The sequence below is a fragment of the Arachis stenosperma genome, chromosome 9 (assembly GCF_014773155.1).
Source record: "Arachis stenosperma cultivar V10309 chromosome 9, arast.V10309.gnm1.PFL2, whole genome shotgun sequence".
In the NCBI taxonomy this organism is placed as follows: Eukaryota; Viridiplantae; Streptophyta; class Magnoliopsida; order Fabales; family Fabaceae; genus Arachis; species Arachis stenosperma.
In genome coordinates, this window is record NC_080385.1 from 164374668 (window position 1) to 164392098 (window position 17431).

The window sequence follows — 17431 nt, forward strand, 5'->3', positions numbered from 1 at the left end:
TTTGAAATCATTTTGAAGATAATGAAACTTCAGAAATACACCCAAACGATTACAAAAATACACACAAACGGTTACAGAAAGGATTACAGAAATATACCCAAACGGTTACAGAAATACACTCAAAGAATACAGAAATACACCCAAAGAATTTAAGAAATACACCCAAAACAGGGGGAGACAGTATATTTCTTCTTTAAATCTTTTAATGTTTTGCAGGATGAGACACATGGCAGGGACAATCTAGAAGAAAAACCTAGAAGAACAGTAAAACAGTACCTTGAATAATGTTTCTTCTTTTTTTCTGGTGATTTTTTATGGAAATTCGTATCTTTTCTTCTTGATTTCTTCTACTCTTCGCGAAGAGTTGGAACGTTTCTGCAGAATCTTGTAGTTTGTTTTGAATGTCACTTGAATCTTGATGGTTTGCGTTTTGATTGAAGAAGAGTGAACGTGTTGTGGAAGGGGTGCATGTTTTTTTTTTATGGTTTGCGCTTTAATTGAGGAAGAAGACGAAGAGTGAACATGTTGTTGAATGAGCGCGTATTTTTTTCTTGGACTTAGAACAACTTGTATAGCTTGTAAGCCAAAAAGGCTTGTATGTATAGCAGACCTAAAAAATATAATGATAACAATTTGAGTTTTAATTATGTAACAAAAAAGGAAAAAAAAACTCAATTCATTATTGATTTGAGCAAGAATTTGAATAATTCCATTCAGTTAAATACAGCAAACAGTATAGATCTCTAGTTTTCCACTCTTATAAATCATACTATTGAAAAATATGATAAACACCTAATCTTTTATAAACGTTGGAATGACATCATTCATTTAAAATTGCTTCAAGTCTTGAACCACCCCAGTCGTTGAGAATAATTAATGGCAACAAACCAAAACCATTTATTCACACCATTTTCAAAAAATTGGTAGTCTCCATGAAATCAATATTCTTACATTTACATACCTGGTGGCAATTGATCCATGCTTTTACAATGACTAAAATGTCTCTATCTACTGACCAATCAAAGTTAGCAAATTTAGTGTTTAAGTAGGTAAGTCATATTCATTTAAGATTTGAATTTTGGAATAAAAAAAAATTAACTAATTTGTGAGACATATTTTAAAAATAGGTATTTACTATGGTATCTAGAAATTATTGTTTGATTACTAAAAAAGGTTAAATAATTAATTTCAAATTTTAAAATATAAAAGTAAGAAAATTAAAATATTTAAAATTACTATAAAAAATTAGTTAAATACTAAATTAAAGATATTATAGATTTGGCCTTAAAAATATAACAATAAATTTTTAAATACTTTTGATGTATTGAAAATATAAAAAAATTAATTTTTGCAATAATTTTTATAAAATATTTTTTTATCGTATACTTAACCTATATTTTTATAGTACAAGTTAACAAAATTCTAAAAAAAACAAGAAAAAAGTATTATCTTTTGGTACACTTTAAGTATATTTCACTTTTCGCAATTTTTTTAATAAGTATAAGGAATTACTTTTAATAAATTAATATTAATTAATTTTTAATTTTTATTTATAGAAAATTTAAATTTATAATTTAAAATAAAAAATAGTTAATATTAAAAAAAAGTTAATTTCTAATTAAACATTTTTATATATCTAAATAAAAATATAATCTAAATAACGTGTTTCAAAAACTAATTATTTAAATATTTTATACAGTCATATAATTATATGATTTATATTTTTTTTGAATAATTATTTATGTAATTAATACAAAGAGTATTTATTATGGTTGATTTAATATTATATAATTTCTTAAATATATGTGTAAAATTATTTTATAGTATATTAAAATTAAACTCCTACTTAAATATGAAAAATTACATATTAAATTATTCTTTTACCTTAATCCATGACAACAATAAAAAAATCTCGTAACCCACAAATACAACTCAACAAAATACATAAATTCAATTCTAATTTTATTTTTTATTATCTTATCTTATCTTATCTTTATTCTTATCTTTCATAAAAAATGCTCTATATATATTTAGTACCTTCATAATTTATAATTCAATTCAATTCAATTAATTAATAATCAATAAAAAGTTTTTTATTTTTTTCTTTTTCTATTCTTTCACAATTTTATCACTACAAATTCTTAAATAAACAAAATCTCAAAAGTGAAAAAAATTTAGTCACTAGGATTAACTAAAGATTTCTTTCCTGAAAAAAAAAAAAGAAAAGTTGATGGGCATTATGGTCCATTGGCATTTATACATGTATGTATTCCCCGCCCACAGTGACGCACCACACACACAATAAAACATTTGCTTTACATTTTGGCGTGAAACAGAAGGCAAAGCAACAAACACACTCAGAGAAAAGGGAAAGAAAAAGAAAGGAACATAAAAAGAAATTACTGGGAAAAAAAAAAGAAAAGAGGGAAAAAATCTCGTGTTGTTTTTGTATTGTATCTTTGTATTTAACGCTTTCAGCTTCAGTTTGTTGTTCCAAAGTCACTCTCTTTGCAACCTCCGAGGAATTTCATCTCTCTCTCTCTCTCTCTCTCTCTCTCATACACAAAAAGGAAGCAGCTTGTGTCAGCAGCAACAAGTGCCTTCTGTTTTCTCTTCTCCGTTTTCTTTTTTGTTGCCGGAAAAAATGCTGGTTCGGAGGAGGGTAATGAGTTGGAGGAGGGTGGCGAAGTCCCTCAAAGCTCTCTTAGCGCATGCCTTGCTATTCACCTTCTCTCTTCTGCTTGCTCTCAAGCTTGACCATGTTCTTCACTCTTCATGGTGGTCAGTTCAATTCTCAATTTTTGCGCTTTTTGGGTCTTTTCTTTTTCTTTTCTAAAGCTGGGTAAATTTGGTTTTTTTTTTTTTTTTTTTTTTTCCATGACCCATTTGAGAAAATTGTGGAACGAATTATGGGGTGGCAACAAGATTTCAGCTTTGTTGTTTTAAGATTTTTTTTTTTTAATTTTCATGTCTAGCTTCATATTTTCAATGTTTGACTTTGTTCTGCGTTTAGACTATTCACGGTTCTGTGCTAATTTGTTCCCCTCTTTTGTTATGCAATGCTTGAATGGAGGATTTTCGTTTTTGTTGTAATTCTGGAAGAATATGGCATTGATTGAGATTCTTATGTAAAAAAAGAAATTTTTTTGTTGGGTGCACAGAATTTTGTTGGTTGAATTTATAGATTGAGGCTCCTTTTCTCACACCCCCCCCCCCCTATATGTTGTTGAGGACTCCTAAGTCCTGTGTCCCAATTAAAGAGAAGGATAATCCACCAGTAGTAGAATACATGATTTTTTAATTGGGGAATGAAACTTGAATACGTTTATTCACCAAAATTGTGAAATGCATTGTATTGTATGGTATAATAATGTGTGCTCAGATTGTAGTCCAGATCCCGTGAATATGGTCTAAAAACATTTATTCTGGTCGAAAGAGTGTTGTTGGTTCAGCTAATATAAGGAGGAGTATCAATTACTCTTTCCTTGGCTTAGATTTGATTTTGCTCTCCCTTGTGTTCCTTTCTTAGTCACACAGTTGTAAGGCTTTCAACCTTAAAACTATGCTACATTTATGATGTGTTCATATTAGGAGTCATATTTCGTGATGCCCTTGGTAACTAATCACTTACTTCCGTATCTGGATTCAGTTGCACCGGTTAAGTGATATCATTATGTGAAAAATGAATGTTCTTATGATGTGTGAGCTAATTTAATTAGATTTTGACCAGCTTGCTATTGGAAGAAAGTTTAACTCATAATGAGAAGATTGTGACATTGCATTCTTCAGTTCTTACTTATGATCTCCTCTTGAGCTTTTTTACTATTTGGTTCAAACTAACAACAACAACAACAAAGCCTTGTCCCACTAAGTGGGGTTGGCTTGGTTCAAACTAACAGCACTGTCAAATTTGTCACACTTGGAAATATGCATTGCCATGTGTATTCATGTTGGTATCTTTATGTTTCTTTCTGGCAGGATTGTATTTTCCCCTCTATGGCTTTTCCATGCCATGATAGCGCGAGGCAGGTTTTCCTTGCCTGCTCCTTCAATGCCTCATGGTCGCCAAGTAAGATATCCTTTTGTCTTTCAAAAATTGGAAATTACTTGTTTTGTAGGAAATTGGAAACCTCAGCCTGTACTAGGTATTTGTAACTTATGTTAATAAAAATTGTGTATGGACAGTGGGCTCCTTCTCATTCAGTCGTAGCAATGCCATTACTTGTTGCATTTGAGATTCTTCTGTGTATACATCTTGGGAGCAGTTATGGTAAGCAACATTTGTAGTGGCACAACCATCAAGGATATTGTTGATCACTATGTTCTTCACATCAAGGTAATTGTGGTATTATTTTATCAGATAATTAATTATGCTTTTAAACGATGCAGTTGTAAATTTGAAGATTGTCTTCTTGCCCCTGATAGCTTTTGAACTAGCTATTTTGGTTGATAACATCAGGTATTTTATCTTATTTCTTTTTGAGTTTACCAATATTTATAGTTCATAACTAGTTTGTTTCTTTGTGAGTTGCTACATAATCTATCCATTCAGGTCTTAGCAATCTTTGTTGTATCTATCTTAGGATTTCTTATCCACTTTTGTACATTCTCTTGAAATAATTGCTTTCGCTATCCCCCCAAATAAATGTTAACTCGATTTATGATCATCTATCAAATGGATGCATGGATGACAAAAATGTTTTTTTATAGGATGTGTAGGGCTTTGATGCCTGGAGATGACGAAAATTTGACTGATGAAGCAGTATGGGAAACACTTCCTGTAAGATTCTATTCATTAGTTGATATATTATTAGTGGCAAGCTCTGAACTAGAATAAATTAATGTCCCCTTGTGATACTACTAGATTATGCAATTAATGGCCTATTTTATCATAGGGCCTCATCATGCTCATCTGTAATGTGTATGAATTGTGTGTTCCTTGCATTGGGATGATCTAGAAATATTTTGGCAGAAGCATGATGCTTGCTCTGTATTTCTTTTCTCCTTCCGAACTCCGACACATAAGGATGTGTAGGGAAGGAAAAGGATGATTGAACAGACTCAATGTTCAAAACCTTTTGTTCTCATCTAATAAGACTTGACTTGTGATGAAAGAAAGGTGTTTTATTCAGTAGATTATGTGATCTTGCTTTTGTTTTTATTTTCCAAAACGGACAACAATGAATTGTATACTTCTGTTTTTCTAGCACTTCTGGATTTCAATAGCCATGGTCTTCCTTATTGCTGCTACAGTATTCACCCTTCTAAAGATTTCTGGTAAGTCTTTTATTTTCTCTTGAAAATTGTTGTTTATAGTGTAATTAGCTTGTTTTCCGTTATCTTGGAGTTTCCACAGCTTGTTGATATATTTTTTTATGTTGACTGTTCTTAATATTCAGATCGATACTGTTTTGTGTTGCATTTGTTGCACTCCTTAAAAAACTCACTGTTCAACTGATACTACTTAGTACTTAAGTTTATCTTTTTTTTATTTTATTTTATTTTATTTTTTAAAAACTATCTTTAAATTACCTGCAGGTGATGTAGCTGCTTTAGGCTGGTGGGACTTATTTATTAACTTCTGGTAAAATCAACATTTTGCACTAGTGTTAGTATTTTGCAATTGGCCTTAGTATTGAGCCTTTTACTTCATAAGAACCTTTTACCCTTTTGCAGTGTTGCACAGTGCTTTGCCTATCTTGTTTGTACAAAATGGCATAATCCAACAATCCATGGAGATTGCCATATTACAGAACCATGTTCATCCTCCAGTTCCATAACATATCTGGACTGGAATAGAAGAGGCTTAGTAGTTTCCTGTGATGAAGATGACCAGCAATACGGGTTATGCAGTCGGCAGAACATTGGTGGTCACATTATGAAAATTCCATTCATTGCTTTCCAAATTCTTCTTATCATGCATTTAGAAGTATGGTAGATTCTATCACGAACCTTGTCATTATGTTCTCAGCATTTGTTGATTTCCTTCACTTTCGTTTTTCTTTTTTTATTGTTTGCCCCCTCTTCTAATTCCTTTTCTCAATGTATTTCATTTAAATTTTAGGGAACACCATCGAGTGCAAGGGATATATCGAATAGGGTCATTTTTTCCCCACTTTTATTGTTGCAAGGTGTTGGGGTTTTATATGCATTGTGTAGATCAGTAGAGAAGATAGTTCTTCTAGTCTACACTGGAGATATTCCTAGAAGTTACTCATCTGTAGCATCAAAAGCCTTTGATTGTTTCGGGTTCTTCCATCGTGGGGCAAGGTATTGGTTTTGATCTGTTTGCCTACAAAAAATTTTCATCTTTCGCCAATTCTCTAATCTCTACCGAACAACAACAAAAAAATGTTGCTCAAACTGATTTGGAGAATTGTTATTTTTTGTGATTTATTTCCTAACAGGTTGCTGGGTTGGTGGTCCATAGATGAAGGGAGTAGGGAGGAAGAAGCTCGACTTTATTTTTCCGGCACTTCTGGGTTAGTAAACTACCCTGCTTCATGTTTATAAAGCATATCTTTAGGTTGTGTGCCAATTTCCCCTCAATTACAAGCTTGCTCAGTTCTGTTTGAAAACTTGAAATAGTTCTTAAGACATTGTTTCACTCATGTTCATTAGTGATGGTAAGAACCTAGAGCTATATTATTTTGACTATTGGTGTGTGCTTCCAATAAGGTGTGTATTATTCTTTTTGTGCCGTCAATTGGCTCTTATACTTCAAGTGTTTGTGCCTAATTCTCATACCTTCACTGTTTTGAGTGGTAGTATATAAAATGCTTGAAGATATTTCTTTCTTATGATATGGGATTCAATTTACTATTTAGGTACAATACTTTCTCCCCTGATACGGTGAAGAAGATGCCTAGAACAGATCTCGTTGAGGAGGTGAAAACCCTTTATCTGATATGTAGTTACAGGCTTACAGCATTATCTTTTTGCCAATATTTTCCTCATTTAAGAATGAATTAAACCGCTATATTTTTTGTTAAACCAATTATATAAGCAGGCTTGAATCCCTTTCATACGTCTCGGTAATAACAGTTCTTTATAACTCAGATTTTTAGGCTACAAGCTGCACTGGGTGAGCAGACACAAGTTACAAAGTTTAGCCAAGAGGAGTATGAAAGACTTCAAAATGTAACACTCTCAAACTTGATCTATTATTTTCTGCATTATAATATGTAAATCACCATGTCTTAGTTGTGTAAGTAGTTTAGTTCAGAATCAACCTTTGAAGATTAAAAGGAAGTTATATATTGATGGATGAGCATTGTTTTTATCATTTAGTAGGTTATTTTTTTCCAGCATGCTTGAATATTTCTCAACCATATCAGGATCTCACTTTGAATTGATTTGACAAATCTATCAGGAGAAGATCTTATGTAGGGTTTGCTTTGAAGAGCAGATTAATGTTGTCTTGCTTCCCTGCAGGCATCACATTATTTGCAGGTAAGATCCCTGGCAATGTCATCACTCGTCCTCGCTCCTCTCTTATGCTTTCTATCACTGACTTTGATTTAATTACTCTCTTACCATAGCCCGACCGAAAAGGAATATAGTCTTTGCTTCAAAATATTACGACATCTCAATCTTCTCTAACAATTATTCCCTCTGTTCCAATTTATAATGTTCTCACTTATTTCCTTGACAACTATATTGCCTTTGAATTTGTAAAAGGATGCTATTTTTATAAAGAATCTATTTACTAAATTGCATGTTGTTGTTACTTAACAAAAATATCTTATACTTACTATGTATTGACATACTGATTTTGTGTTAATGACAGTACTTGCTGTGAGAAATGTAAGAGATGCCCCGTATGCCGAGTCAACATCGAAGAACGGATGCCTGTATATGATGTGTAGACCGAGTTCAATGAAGATGTATAGAGAGATATCCTAATCCTGTTGACCATTCTGGCTTGTGTTTTTAGATGAAACAAGCACACATGGGAGTACCAGTTTCTCTCCTCATAGTTATAGTCATGATGAGCATTGAACAGAAGGAAGTTGTATATACTTTTTTTAGTTATAGTGCATTGATGCAATTCGTATTAAGGAAGATTTCCATTCATAGGAACATTGTTTTTTTTTAATACATACAGCAAAAAATGGGAAGCATGGTCAAGGTCATTGTTGAAGTGTGTATATGAATTCAGAATAACATGCAGTTGAGGATTCATATCCATTCCAACATAACTATTGAGGCTTGTTTGCAGTTTGTTACCTTAAAAATCTAATTCTAGATGACTTGAGCAAGTTAAACTTTTGTTAAAAATAATATCTTATAAAATAAAGTTTGACTTTTAATAAAAGAAATATGACATGTTATTCTACTTGTAATGAATCAACGTTAAGAAAAACAAAATAACTATGAAGTTTTTAGATTTTTTTTTAAATATTGGGTTAAGATGGTGTTATCTCCTAAAATAATTCATTATGTGTGTTGTACTAAATTGTGGAAACGCCGCAAATTTAATTTTTCTTTTCTAAAATAAAAAAATAAAACAGTAATGCCGTTTTCTATTTTAATAATTAAAAAAAATATAATGTCAATGACTTTTTTAAATTTTAAAAAATTGAGACAAAAAATGACGTTTTGTATCTTCTAAAAAGTTAAAAAAATTCATAACAGAATAAAACTCAACTAAAGCCAATAACTTGATGTGTAACATATTTTTTACGAATATTACAAAAAATTAGCCTTATATGGCCTTTGGTGAGTGAAAGTATAAACACTAAAATTTACCAATCATATCACACTGTTCTTAAGGCATAAAAAATTTCTGACTACCGACTATGAAAATTGACTTGGCCTTTTCTGCCTTGTGAAATGCCAACCAGAAAACCATCAACAATGAGCAGAAAGACCACAAGAACCTTTAGACTTGGACAAATGATTAGTCAGAGTCAATAGCATCAAATTAACAACCGTGCCACCACCAATGTAATACTACTCTTCTTCGAGGGGGACACTTTTCTTTTCTTTTCTTTTGTTCAACATTCACAATTTCACACTACTTTATTATTATCTACCATGCACTATTACTAGTAATAAGCTTCTAACTTCTTTACCAAGAAACCAATTTTTGGGCTTTGGATTTTTTATATAATACTTATTAGTCCAAATAAAGGGTGTTGAATACATGCGTCATAAGCATTTCTTTTTCTTTTTCTTTTAATGTTATATTTACAAAATTAAAGGAAAATTACACGTGTAGAAGTACTTGGAAGTTTCAGAGAAAGAGACAAATTCTCAAACATAAGAACAGGAACATAAATATATGATTTTGAATCTCCGTCTCTCTACTTGCATCACCAGCCACTTTCTCTTTCTCTCTCTATGGCCGGGTATGTACTTTACTACTTTTCTTTTCCTTTCCCTGCTTCAACTTCAAACTAGTTCATTTTCCCAGTAGAAGCTGAACTTGGGCATCTACTTTTCTTTCTATGTTTAGAATGCTAAATAGGGTTAACTTTTACATCTGAAAAATCATAGCTTTTTCTGTTTTTGGGTTTAATTTTTGTGGTGGGGTTCGCCTCTTCCTTGTTGATTGTTCTATGGTTGAGAACTAAGTTGAATGAGAGCATAAGCAGATGAAAGTTGAGATTTTTAGTTTCTATGTACCTTCCCCCTTTTTATCATGCAGTTGCTGGATTCACCATTGAAATGAATGTTGTGCTTATTTAGCTTAATGTTTATGTACTGTTCTCTAAATATAATGGAAATGTCTACTAGGTTCTGGTTTTTATTACATTCTCCAAAATAATAATAATAAATAAATAAATATAAATTATTACTCAGTGGACTTATGCAGTTCCAAACAACTGAAACTTGTGATAAGTTTTTTGTTCTTTTGTGCAACCATTGTGTCTTACGAATTTCTAACTTCTAGGACATCTTCGTACTGATATCAGAGAAGTAGGAATTTTCCTCCCTTTTTTGAATTAGTCTTTGTAAATTTTACAATAGTAACTTCCTTTGAGGTTCTGTATATGTTCTTGTTTATGCAGATCATCGTGGTTGGTAGACAAAAGTAGAATTGCAACCAAAATAAAGAGTGCATCTGGAGCAAATGGGAAAGTTTTATGGAAAAGCAATCCTACCAGAACTTGTCCGAATTGTCAACATGTTATTGATAACAGTGATGTATGTATATCTTTACAATGTACCATTTCATTTGAGGTTCTATATATTGACACATATGTTCTGTACTTCTGTGTGGATATTGCACGTGTGTGTAAGGTTGCGTTCACGATCACTTGTTCGCCATCACCCTCGTCACATTTGTGTTTTCATTATTGTGCTTGTGTTCCATTCATTTACTCTAGTTTTCATGATTTCTTTGATCATGATTCTGTTACTCTTGCTGGTATCATATGGTTCTGAGTTACACTTTGTCAGTGATATTGCATGCATGTGATAATATATAGAAAGAAAGAAATCAGTTGTACCGTAGTTGAACTACCATAAACGGAAAGCAAAATTGATAGAAGTGTTTTATCCTAATTGAACTAAATGTAAAATAGTCATGAAAGAAAGCAATTCATTACTATTTAAACTGTACTGTATCTAAGGACTGCCACTTTTCTTGACAGTTGTTTCTATGAGATAGAATGAGCATTGAGATATCGTCATATGGAATACAAAATAAATAATAGCCCCCTTTTGGTATCCCCATCTTCCTTTATGCATATAAATATTTAGTTGTTGAAGCTGTTTCTATCATAAAATTTTTCCTAATTGATGTACTATACTTGGAAATCATCAACCGAATAATCAAAATACCTTTTGCGTGTGTTTGTGATTTTAAAGCTTTCTAGTTTTCATTGCATCGTTAGATTTCATGCATTAATTATAATTAGAGCACTCTTGTTATAACTTTCTGTTAACAATAATGTTTCTGTGGCTTGGGAGGTGCAACCAATTTCATAGGAAGTGTTGTATTGTGGATTCTAATATTTCTCTACGAAGCTAGACACATGAAAATCTTTGAAAGGGCTACAGTGAGTGTTCAAGTATTTTTTCGTTACATCACACATTCTGAACAATGCGTGTTGATGGTTTCAAATGCTTGTCACTTTGGTATTTTCTTTACTTGTTTTCAGTTTGTTTGTTGCCTTATATATGGTATCATAGAAATGTATCCTATAAATTTAATTTGCATTATCAAGTTGAAAGTTTAAACACATACATAAATGTGAAATTTCTTCTTATCTCAGTCTCATTGTATTGCTCTTATGAATGTTCTAACATAGTAACACTTGACAATTTTCTATTGTCAGGTGGCACAAGAGTGGCCTGGATTACCAAAAGGTGTGAAATTTGATCCATCTGATCAAGAAATAATATCACACTTGCTTGCAAAAGTTGGTGCAGCAGGTTCAGAGCCTCACCCTTTCATTGATGAATTTATTGCTACTCTTGAAGTGGATGATGGAATTTGTTATACACATCCTAAACATTTACCAGGTGGATATCATGACTTTCATTCAAATACGATGATTATTTTTGTTAACATAATAACATGTTATTTTTTTTCCCTTAAAAAGGTGTCAAGCAAGATGGTAGTGCTACACACTTTTTCCACAGATCAATCAAGGCTTATAATACTGGCAATCGAAAGCGTCGGAAAATAAATGACCAGGACTCTGGTGATGTCCGTTGGCACAAGACTGGAAAAACTAAACCTGTCATCTCGGACGGGGTTCAGAGAGGCTGTAAAAAGATTATGGTTCTATATATGACTTCAGTTAGAGGAGTAAAAGCTGAGAAAACTAACTGGGTTATGCATCAATATCACCTCGGAACAGACGAAGATGAAAAGGAAGGAGAGTATGTTATCTCTAAAGTGTTTTACCAGCAACAAGTTAAGTTTGGTGAAAAAGATGATCATGATGTTCCTGGAACCAATGAAGCAACTGTTGTGAAAGATGATCCAGTCACTTCGGAACCTCCTCATAGTGAAAAACAATGTTCAGATCTCGACATAGGAGAAAAATCACATCAGATTCCTCAGGTAATACCTCCAACCATGTTTTTTAAAAAGCATATAACTTAATCTAAGTGCCGTTCTTTCACGAAAATATTGTCTTAATTGTGTAGATAGACATTGCTTTTTCTTGCAACCAATGCATACTTGGCTGGAGTCGATGCTCTTAAATAATTTGTGGCCCTTCTAATCATTCTTTTTTATTAGTAGTACTGCGGAATGTCACTTAACCACTTAGCTAACATTCTAATTTTTAATGTCTTACATTTTAAGGCAATTTGAGGTTGACAAATGATTCAGTAGTCTTATGATATTAGTGATGGTTATTAATGCTGTTCTCCTATTTTGTCTTCTGCAATATATTTTACCAAAGGGTCCTGAGACAGATTGTGTAGAAGACATTCAAGCCGAGTGTGAAGAGATTGTGAAAACTGATGTAGCCATGGCAGATGCTCAAAATAATGAAGGAATGGATAATGTAGAAAATAATGCTGATGGAGAACAAAAATGGTGGGACAGTGAGTCACAGAATTTGTTAGATTCACAACAACTTGTTGAAGCATTGGCCTTGTGTGATGATCTCCTCCATAGCCAGTGTTCCAATAAGGATGATGAAAATGAAGAACACAAGGAGCACTTGAGTCTTTCCATCTATGCTCATCTAGGACCAGAGCATCTGAAGAAAGATCTTGAAGAGTGCCAAAACCTTAATCTTGATCCTGCAAATGTAGAGCTCGAGACACCACCTTCAGAGTTTCGACTAAGTCAGCTGGTATTCCCATGTTCTCAATCATTCTTTTGTTTTGTCAAGAATGCCGAATGTCATTGACTGATAACTTGTTTCGCATTTGCTATAGGAATTCGGTTCACAGGATAGCTTTGTTTCCTTGAGCGGCGGCAAGGCAGTCGATTAATCCGGCCCTTCTTCGGCTAATATGGGAAACAAACACATTTCTAACTACTTTTGTTGTAACATTTGATCAACAGTGGTGTAATTAATACTGTCTTTTGGTGTAGTGAAAGCCATGGTATGTTCCTTACAAGTTCTCTAGAAAGTTGCCTAGAAAGTTGCATGTGGACCTGACTTGTCCAAAAATCACTACATGTTTTTATTTCATTTTGAAAGTAACATATGAAGATGAACATGTACATTTATAATTTTATATCCCTATCTTGAAATGTGTTGTCTTGTCTCCCATAAAAATCTATTGTATGTATATTTGGTGGCGACAGATTCATGAATGCTGAGTGTGTTACATCCTAAACAGATCATGAAACATGATGAGATAGAACCTGATTGGATCCCATGAACTTAACATTTTCCAGGTTGGCATCACACTATCACTCCCTATAGGGCTAGGAAGGTGCATCCCTCAAGAACATAAGCCAAACCGTTTCGAATTTTCCTGTTTCTTTGGAAGTAAACTATCAATTCAGTACTGGAAAGATTGAAATATTGACAATTTGACCTCAAAATTGATCGCTAATCTAAAAAATTGAACAGGACTTGTGTTGAATTGACCAAGTGTCTTGGCCACATTAAATGCATGTTGAGAGAAAGAACAAGAGCAAAGGCAAATGTTTGTATTGGATGCCTTCACATCAATTTGCAGAAAATGTATCATAATTCTAAATGAAGAGAGGCATCATAATGGATCCATGTAGGAAAAGTGGGTCATCTACAATGACACAATCCAGGTAAGTCAAATTGTATTATTACACACACATACACACTCTCTCTCACATAGTCCAATCCATCACAAGGCAAAGGGGGGCCTTACAGAAATAAAGCCTGCAACTTTCAACTTGTTTTGGTTCTGACATGTGTTTCAATTTGGCTTGGTTCATTTCTGGAAAACAAGTCCAGGTAATCATGCTAGACATTAAAACTATTTGCTATGATCTTATCATCAATAATTGAATCATTGATCTTATGCTACTTATCAACTAAAGTTAGACGGTTTTATGCTATTAATTCTATATAATTGTAAGAAAAATATCTGTAGCAATATTTTAACAAAGAGAATATAATTATTCTGATTGCATTGTTTTAATTAATCAGTACTAATCATGTTCATCATTATTCATCTGTATTATTATAATTATTGTTATTGTATGTGTGAGACAAATTGTTGCAGGGAATGTTATCCTGTTGGGTATCTGAACCATCAACAATGCGAAATTATAGGCGTCATGTTTAACAATTATATCACCCATTTAATTGAATTTATTTTTATATATGTTATTGTTAACAGTTAACGCATACACCAATGAACACAGAAATAATGTTCCAAAACCTGCTACAACACTGAAACATTCTTGTGTGGATCGAATTTTGTTCTATTTCCTGATTCACTCTTTAATTTTCCCACTTTTACCAAAAAAAAAAAATATCTGGTGTCCAATTAAATGAGACTATGGCAAAACAAAGAAAGCACGTGATTGTGCTCATATTATTGATTCAAAGTTCCAGGAAAGTGTTTAATAATGATTAATTAGTTGGTGAAACTCAAAGCATACACGAATATGAATATAATGATATGTCTGTAAAACACTAAATAGTAAATTGTGTGAAATCCTCACTAAATCTCCAAATAATAATAATAATAAAAAGAAATATCTATTTATTTTATAATGACATGCACTATGTAGGAAAAGGATATATCATATTTTTCATGCCTTCATTTTTTCAAAAAAAAAAGAACAAATTTATTAGTATAAAATTAGAGTAAAATAATAAATAAATTCTGAGAATTTATATTTCGTACCGATTAGTTTCTAGGAAAAAATACCAATAATAATAAACATGGACAGATTAGTTTAAATTAAAACTTTTTACTTTAATTAAATAGGTTAATTTAAAGATAATATGTCTACATCTGTTATTTTAAAAAAATTTATTTATACTTTTTTTAAGAGATTAATCTGTTTAATGTGTAAATTTTCAGAAATATATTTATCATTTTACTAATAAAAGAGTTAAACGGAAAAATTCAAACACCGTCACAGGCTAAGTGGGTGTTATGTTGTAGACATGGTTAGACAATAAAATATGAGTAGTTATTTTAAGATAAGGTTTAAACAGTTTTACAATATAATCACCTTATCTTATGTCTGTTAAATAGTTTCTTAATAATGCAAGTATTTGTAACTATTCCACAACGGATAAAGTCGACTACATAGATGAAACGAAGATACTAGATAGTGTCAATTATTATTATTATTATTATTATTATGCTAGCTAGGTATCAAATATATATATGTGGGAATATAATGAAGATGGATGGATAAGAATAAGATAAGCATGCATGAATGATGAATATAGAAGTGCATATATATGATGAAAGAGAGGGGAAGAGGATGTATGAGAATTGAAGAAGAAGAAGAAGAGAGAAGAGGAAGAAAGCAAAGACATGATGGGACAGGGGGTGTGAATGGAAAAGAATCAAAAGGGTGATGGTGGTGGGGTTTTGGATAAGGGACTTGCACGTGGTTGTCATAACCTTCCCATTTCACTCCTAATCTTGTCTCCCCGACAAACACTATATATATATATATATATATATATATATATATATATATTATTAATTTTCTAAAACACTAAACTTGGATTTCTTTTTCTAGGCTAAAATTTTTATATATGAATAATTTTAATGTGAAATACAAAAGTATTTGATCATTTTGGTATTTTACACAGTTGTGGTAGTAGCACAAAACGTCATTGACATTTTGTAATAAAAAAATTTTTTGATCATGAAAGAACAAATCGTCACTGACGTTTTGTTAAAAAAAATATTATTTTAATTGAAAAAACACAAAACGTCACTGACGTTTTGTAAATAGCCATAGTTGTGTTTAACACACAGTTTGGTTCATAACGAAGGATTTCACTTCTAGTAATATAATATTAAAAAAAAAAGTTCCTTTTTCTACACCTTCTAATACCGGAAAATTTTCAAATATTTCAAATATTTTAATTAATATATATTATATATTTTTTATAATTAAGAATAATGACTAAAATTATTAGAATATTGATATTTTAAAAATACTTAAAATTTTTCATATAATATATAATATGGTGTGTTAATATGCATTGAAATAATAAACGATCTCTAAAATTAAATGTGTTGTTAAATATAAGAAAAATAAAAGTAAAAAATGAAACATTCTAAATTTTAAATATTGATTAAATTCTGAATTTTAAATTTAAATTATTTACATAAAATATAATAAATAAAAAGTTAAATTTGAGTTTAAAATTTAAGACTGTTTTTTGAGAAAGAAGGAATATTTTTTATTCGATTTAATTTTATGTGTGTAATAATTTATCGATTAACGATAAATTTTTAAATTAAATTCAGATTTGCAATGAATTTAATACTTCACTAATGTTTTTTGGTCAACTTTATATAAAAGACTTAATTTCACCCATTTTTTAATATGAATTTCATTTCACTAATATTAGAATATAAGTTCTTTTATTTAACTAATATTAAGAATTCTAAGTTCTAACAAAAAGAAAGAAAGAAATTGTTTTCTTCGATAAATTGTCATAAAAGACCCTGTTAAGCTATTAATTGCACACAAACGTCATATCCAAAATTTTCACATTATGTTCACACAAAAAATAATGGTAAAATGTATGTAATAGTAGTTTGTGTTATTAGAGTTAATAGTCAAATTTGTTTATAAAAGATACTTCGATATCTATTTTTGTTTTCAAAAGAAAAAATTAATTAAATTCGTCCCTGAAAGATAACCAACTTGATCGCATTAGTCCTTCTGTCATCTCCTGCGCTGAGGTAGCTAATGCTCGCTGATATGGCCTGTCAATGTGGCACTCGCTTAATATACCCTCTTGTGACTGATAAGATAAGTTCATTAGATCAATTCAAATTAGTCCCTAAATCCATGAACCCTAATCCCAAATTAGCATTGACGGCCTTCACTCTTCTCTTGTTCTCTTCTGCTGTTTCAGCCATGACCAGCAGAAACAGCAAACCACCAGAGCATCATCAGCGCTAAGTAGGGCTGGAAGTGAGCTGAACTTAGCCGAGCTAGACCAAACTCAAGTTCGGCTTACGAAAATTGAGCTTGGCTCACGGCTCGACTCATTAACAATCGAGCCTATTTCTTAAGTTCAAGCTCGACTCACCGAAAGCTCACGAGCTGGCTCAAATAATAGAAACATAAATACATAATCTATATTTCTATATCAATCAATTATAACTTATATATTTTAAAAAATATTTAAATAGATCAATTTTATATATTGTTATCTATCAATAAATTATAAATTTTTTTTATTTATGTCCTACATCAAAATTATATGTAAAAAATAAATATAAAATTTTAAATAATTAAGATCATTAATATATATAATTATATAGTACTATTTCATATGTATATATATAATATTAAAAATATAGACTA

The 17431-nt window shown here is 31.3% G+C and overlaps 2 protein-coding genes across 5 annotated transcripts; both read left to right on the top strand.

Annotated features, from left to right (window-relative positions):
• The first annotated feature begins 2353 nt into the window (after positions 1-2353).
• Positions 2354-8274, top strand: LOC130950982 (uncharacterized). The gene is made up of 14 exons (XM_057879586.1): positions 2354-2781; positions 3979-4069; positions 4186-4270; positions 4390-4459; positions 4711-4780; positions 5208-5277; positions 5539-5584; positions 5677-5929; positions 6065-6270; positions 6408-6482; positions 6828-6888; positions 7060-7140; positions 7373-7452; positions 7790-8274. The coding sequence occupies exons 1-14, from the start codon at positions 2645-2647 to the stop codon at positions 7866-7868; spliced, it is 1404 nt and encodes a 467-aa protein (XP_057735569.1). The 5' UTR covers positions 2354-2644; the 3' UTR covers positions 7869-8274.
• An 888-nt stretch (positions 8275-9162) lies between these two features.
• On the top strand, positions 9163-14049 carry LOC130951842 (SUPPRESSOR OF GAMMA RESPONSE 1-like). Of its 4 annotated transcripts, XR_009074119.1 has the most exons (8): positions 9163-9353; positions 10017-10152; positions 11289-11475; positions 11556-12022; positions 12369-12767; positions 12853-13023; positions 13322-13415; positions 13500-14049. XR_009074119.1 is itself a non-coding variant. In XM_057880583.1 (6 exons), the coding sequence occupies exons 1-6, from the start codon at positions 9346-9348 to the stop codon at positions 12907-12909; spliced, it is 1254 nt and encodes a 417-aa protein (XP_057736566.1). In that variant the 5' UTR covers positions 9163-9345; the 3' UTR covers positions 12910-13174. The 4 variants fall into 4 exon arrangements, 1 of the variants encoding a protein (XP_057736566.1); XR_009074120.1 differs by having other exon boundaries at positions 13229-14049; XR_009074118.1 differs by having other exon boundaries at positions 13322-14049.
• Positions 14050-17431: the final 3382 nt, after the last annotated feature.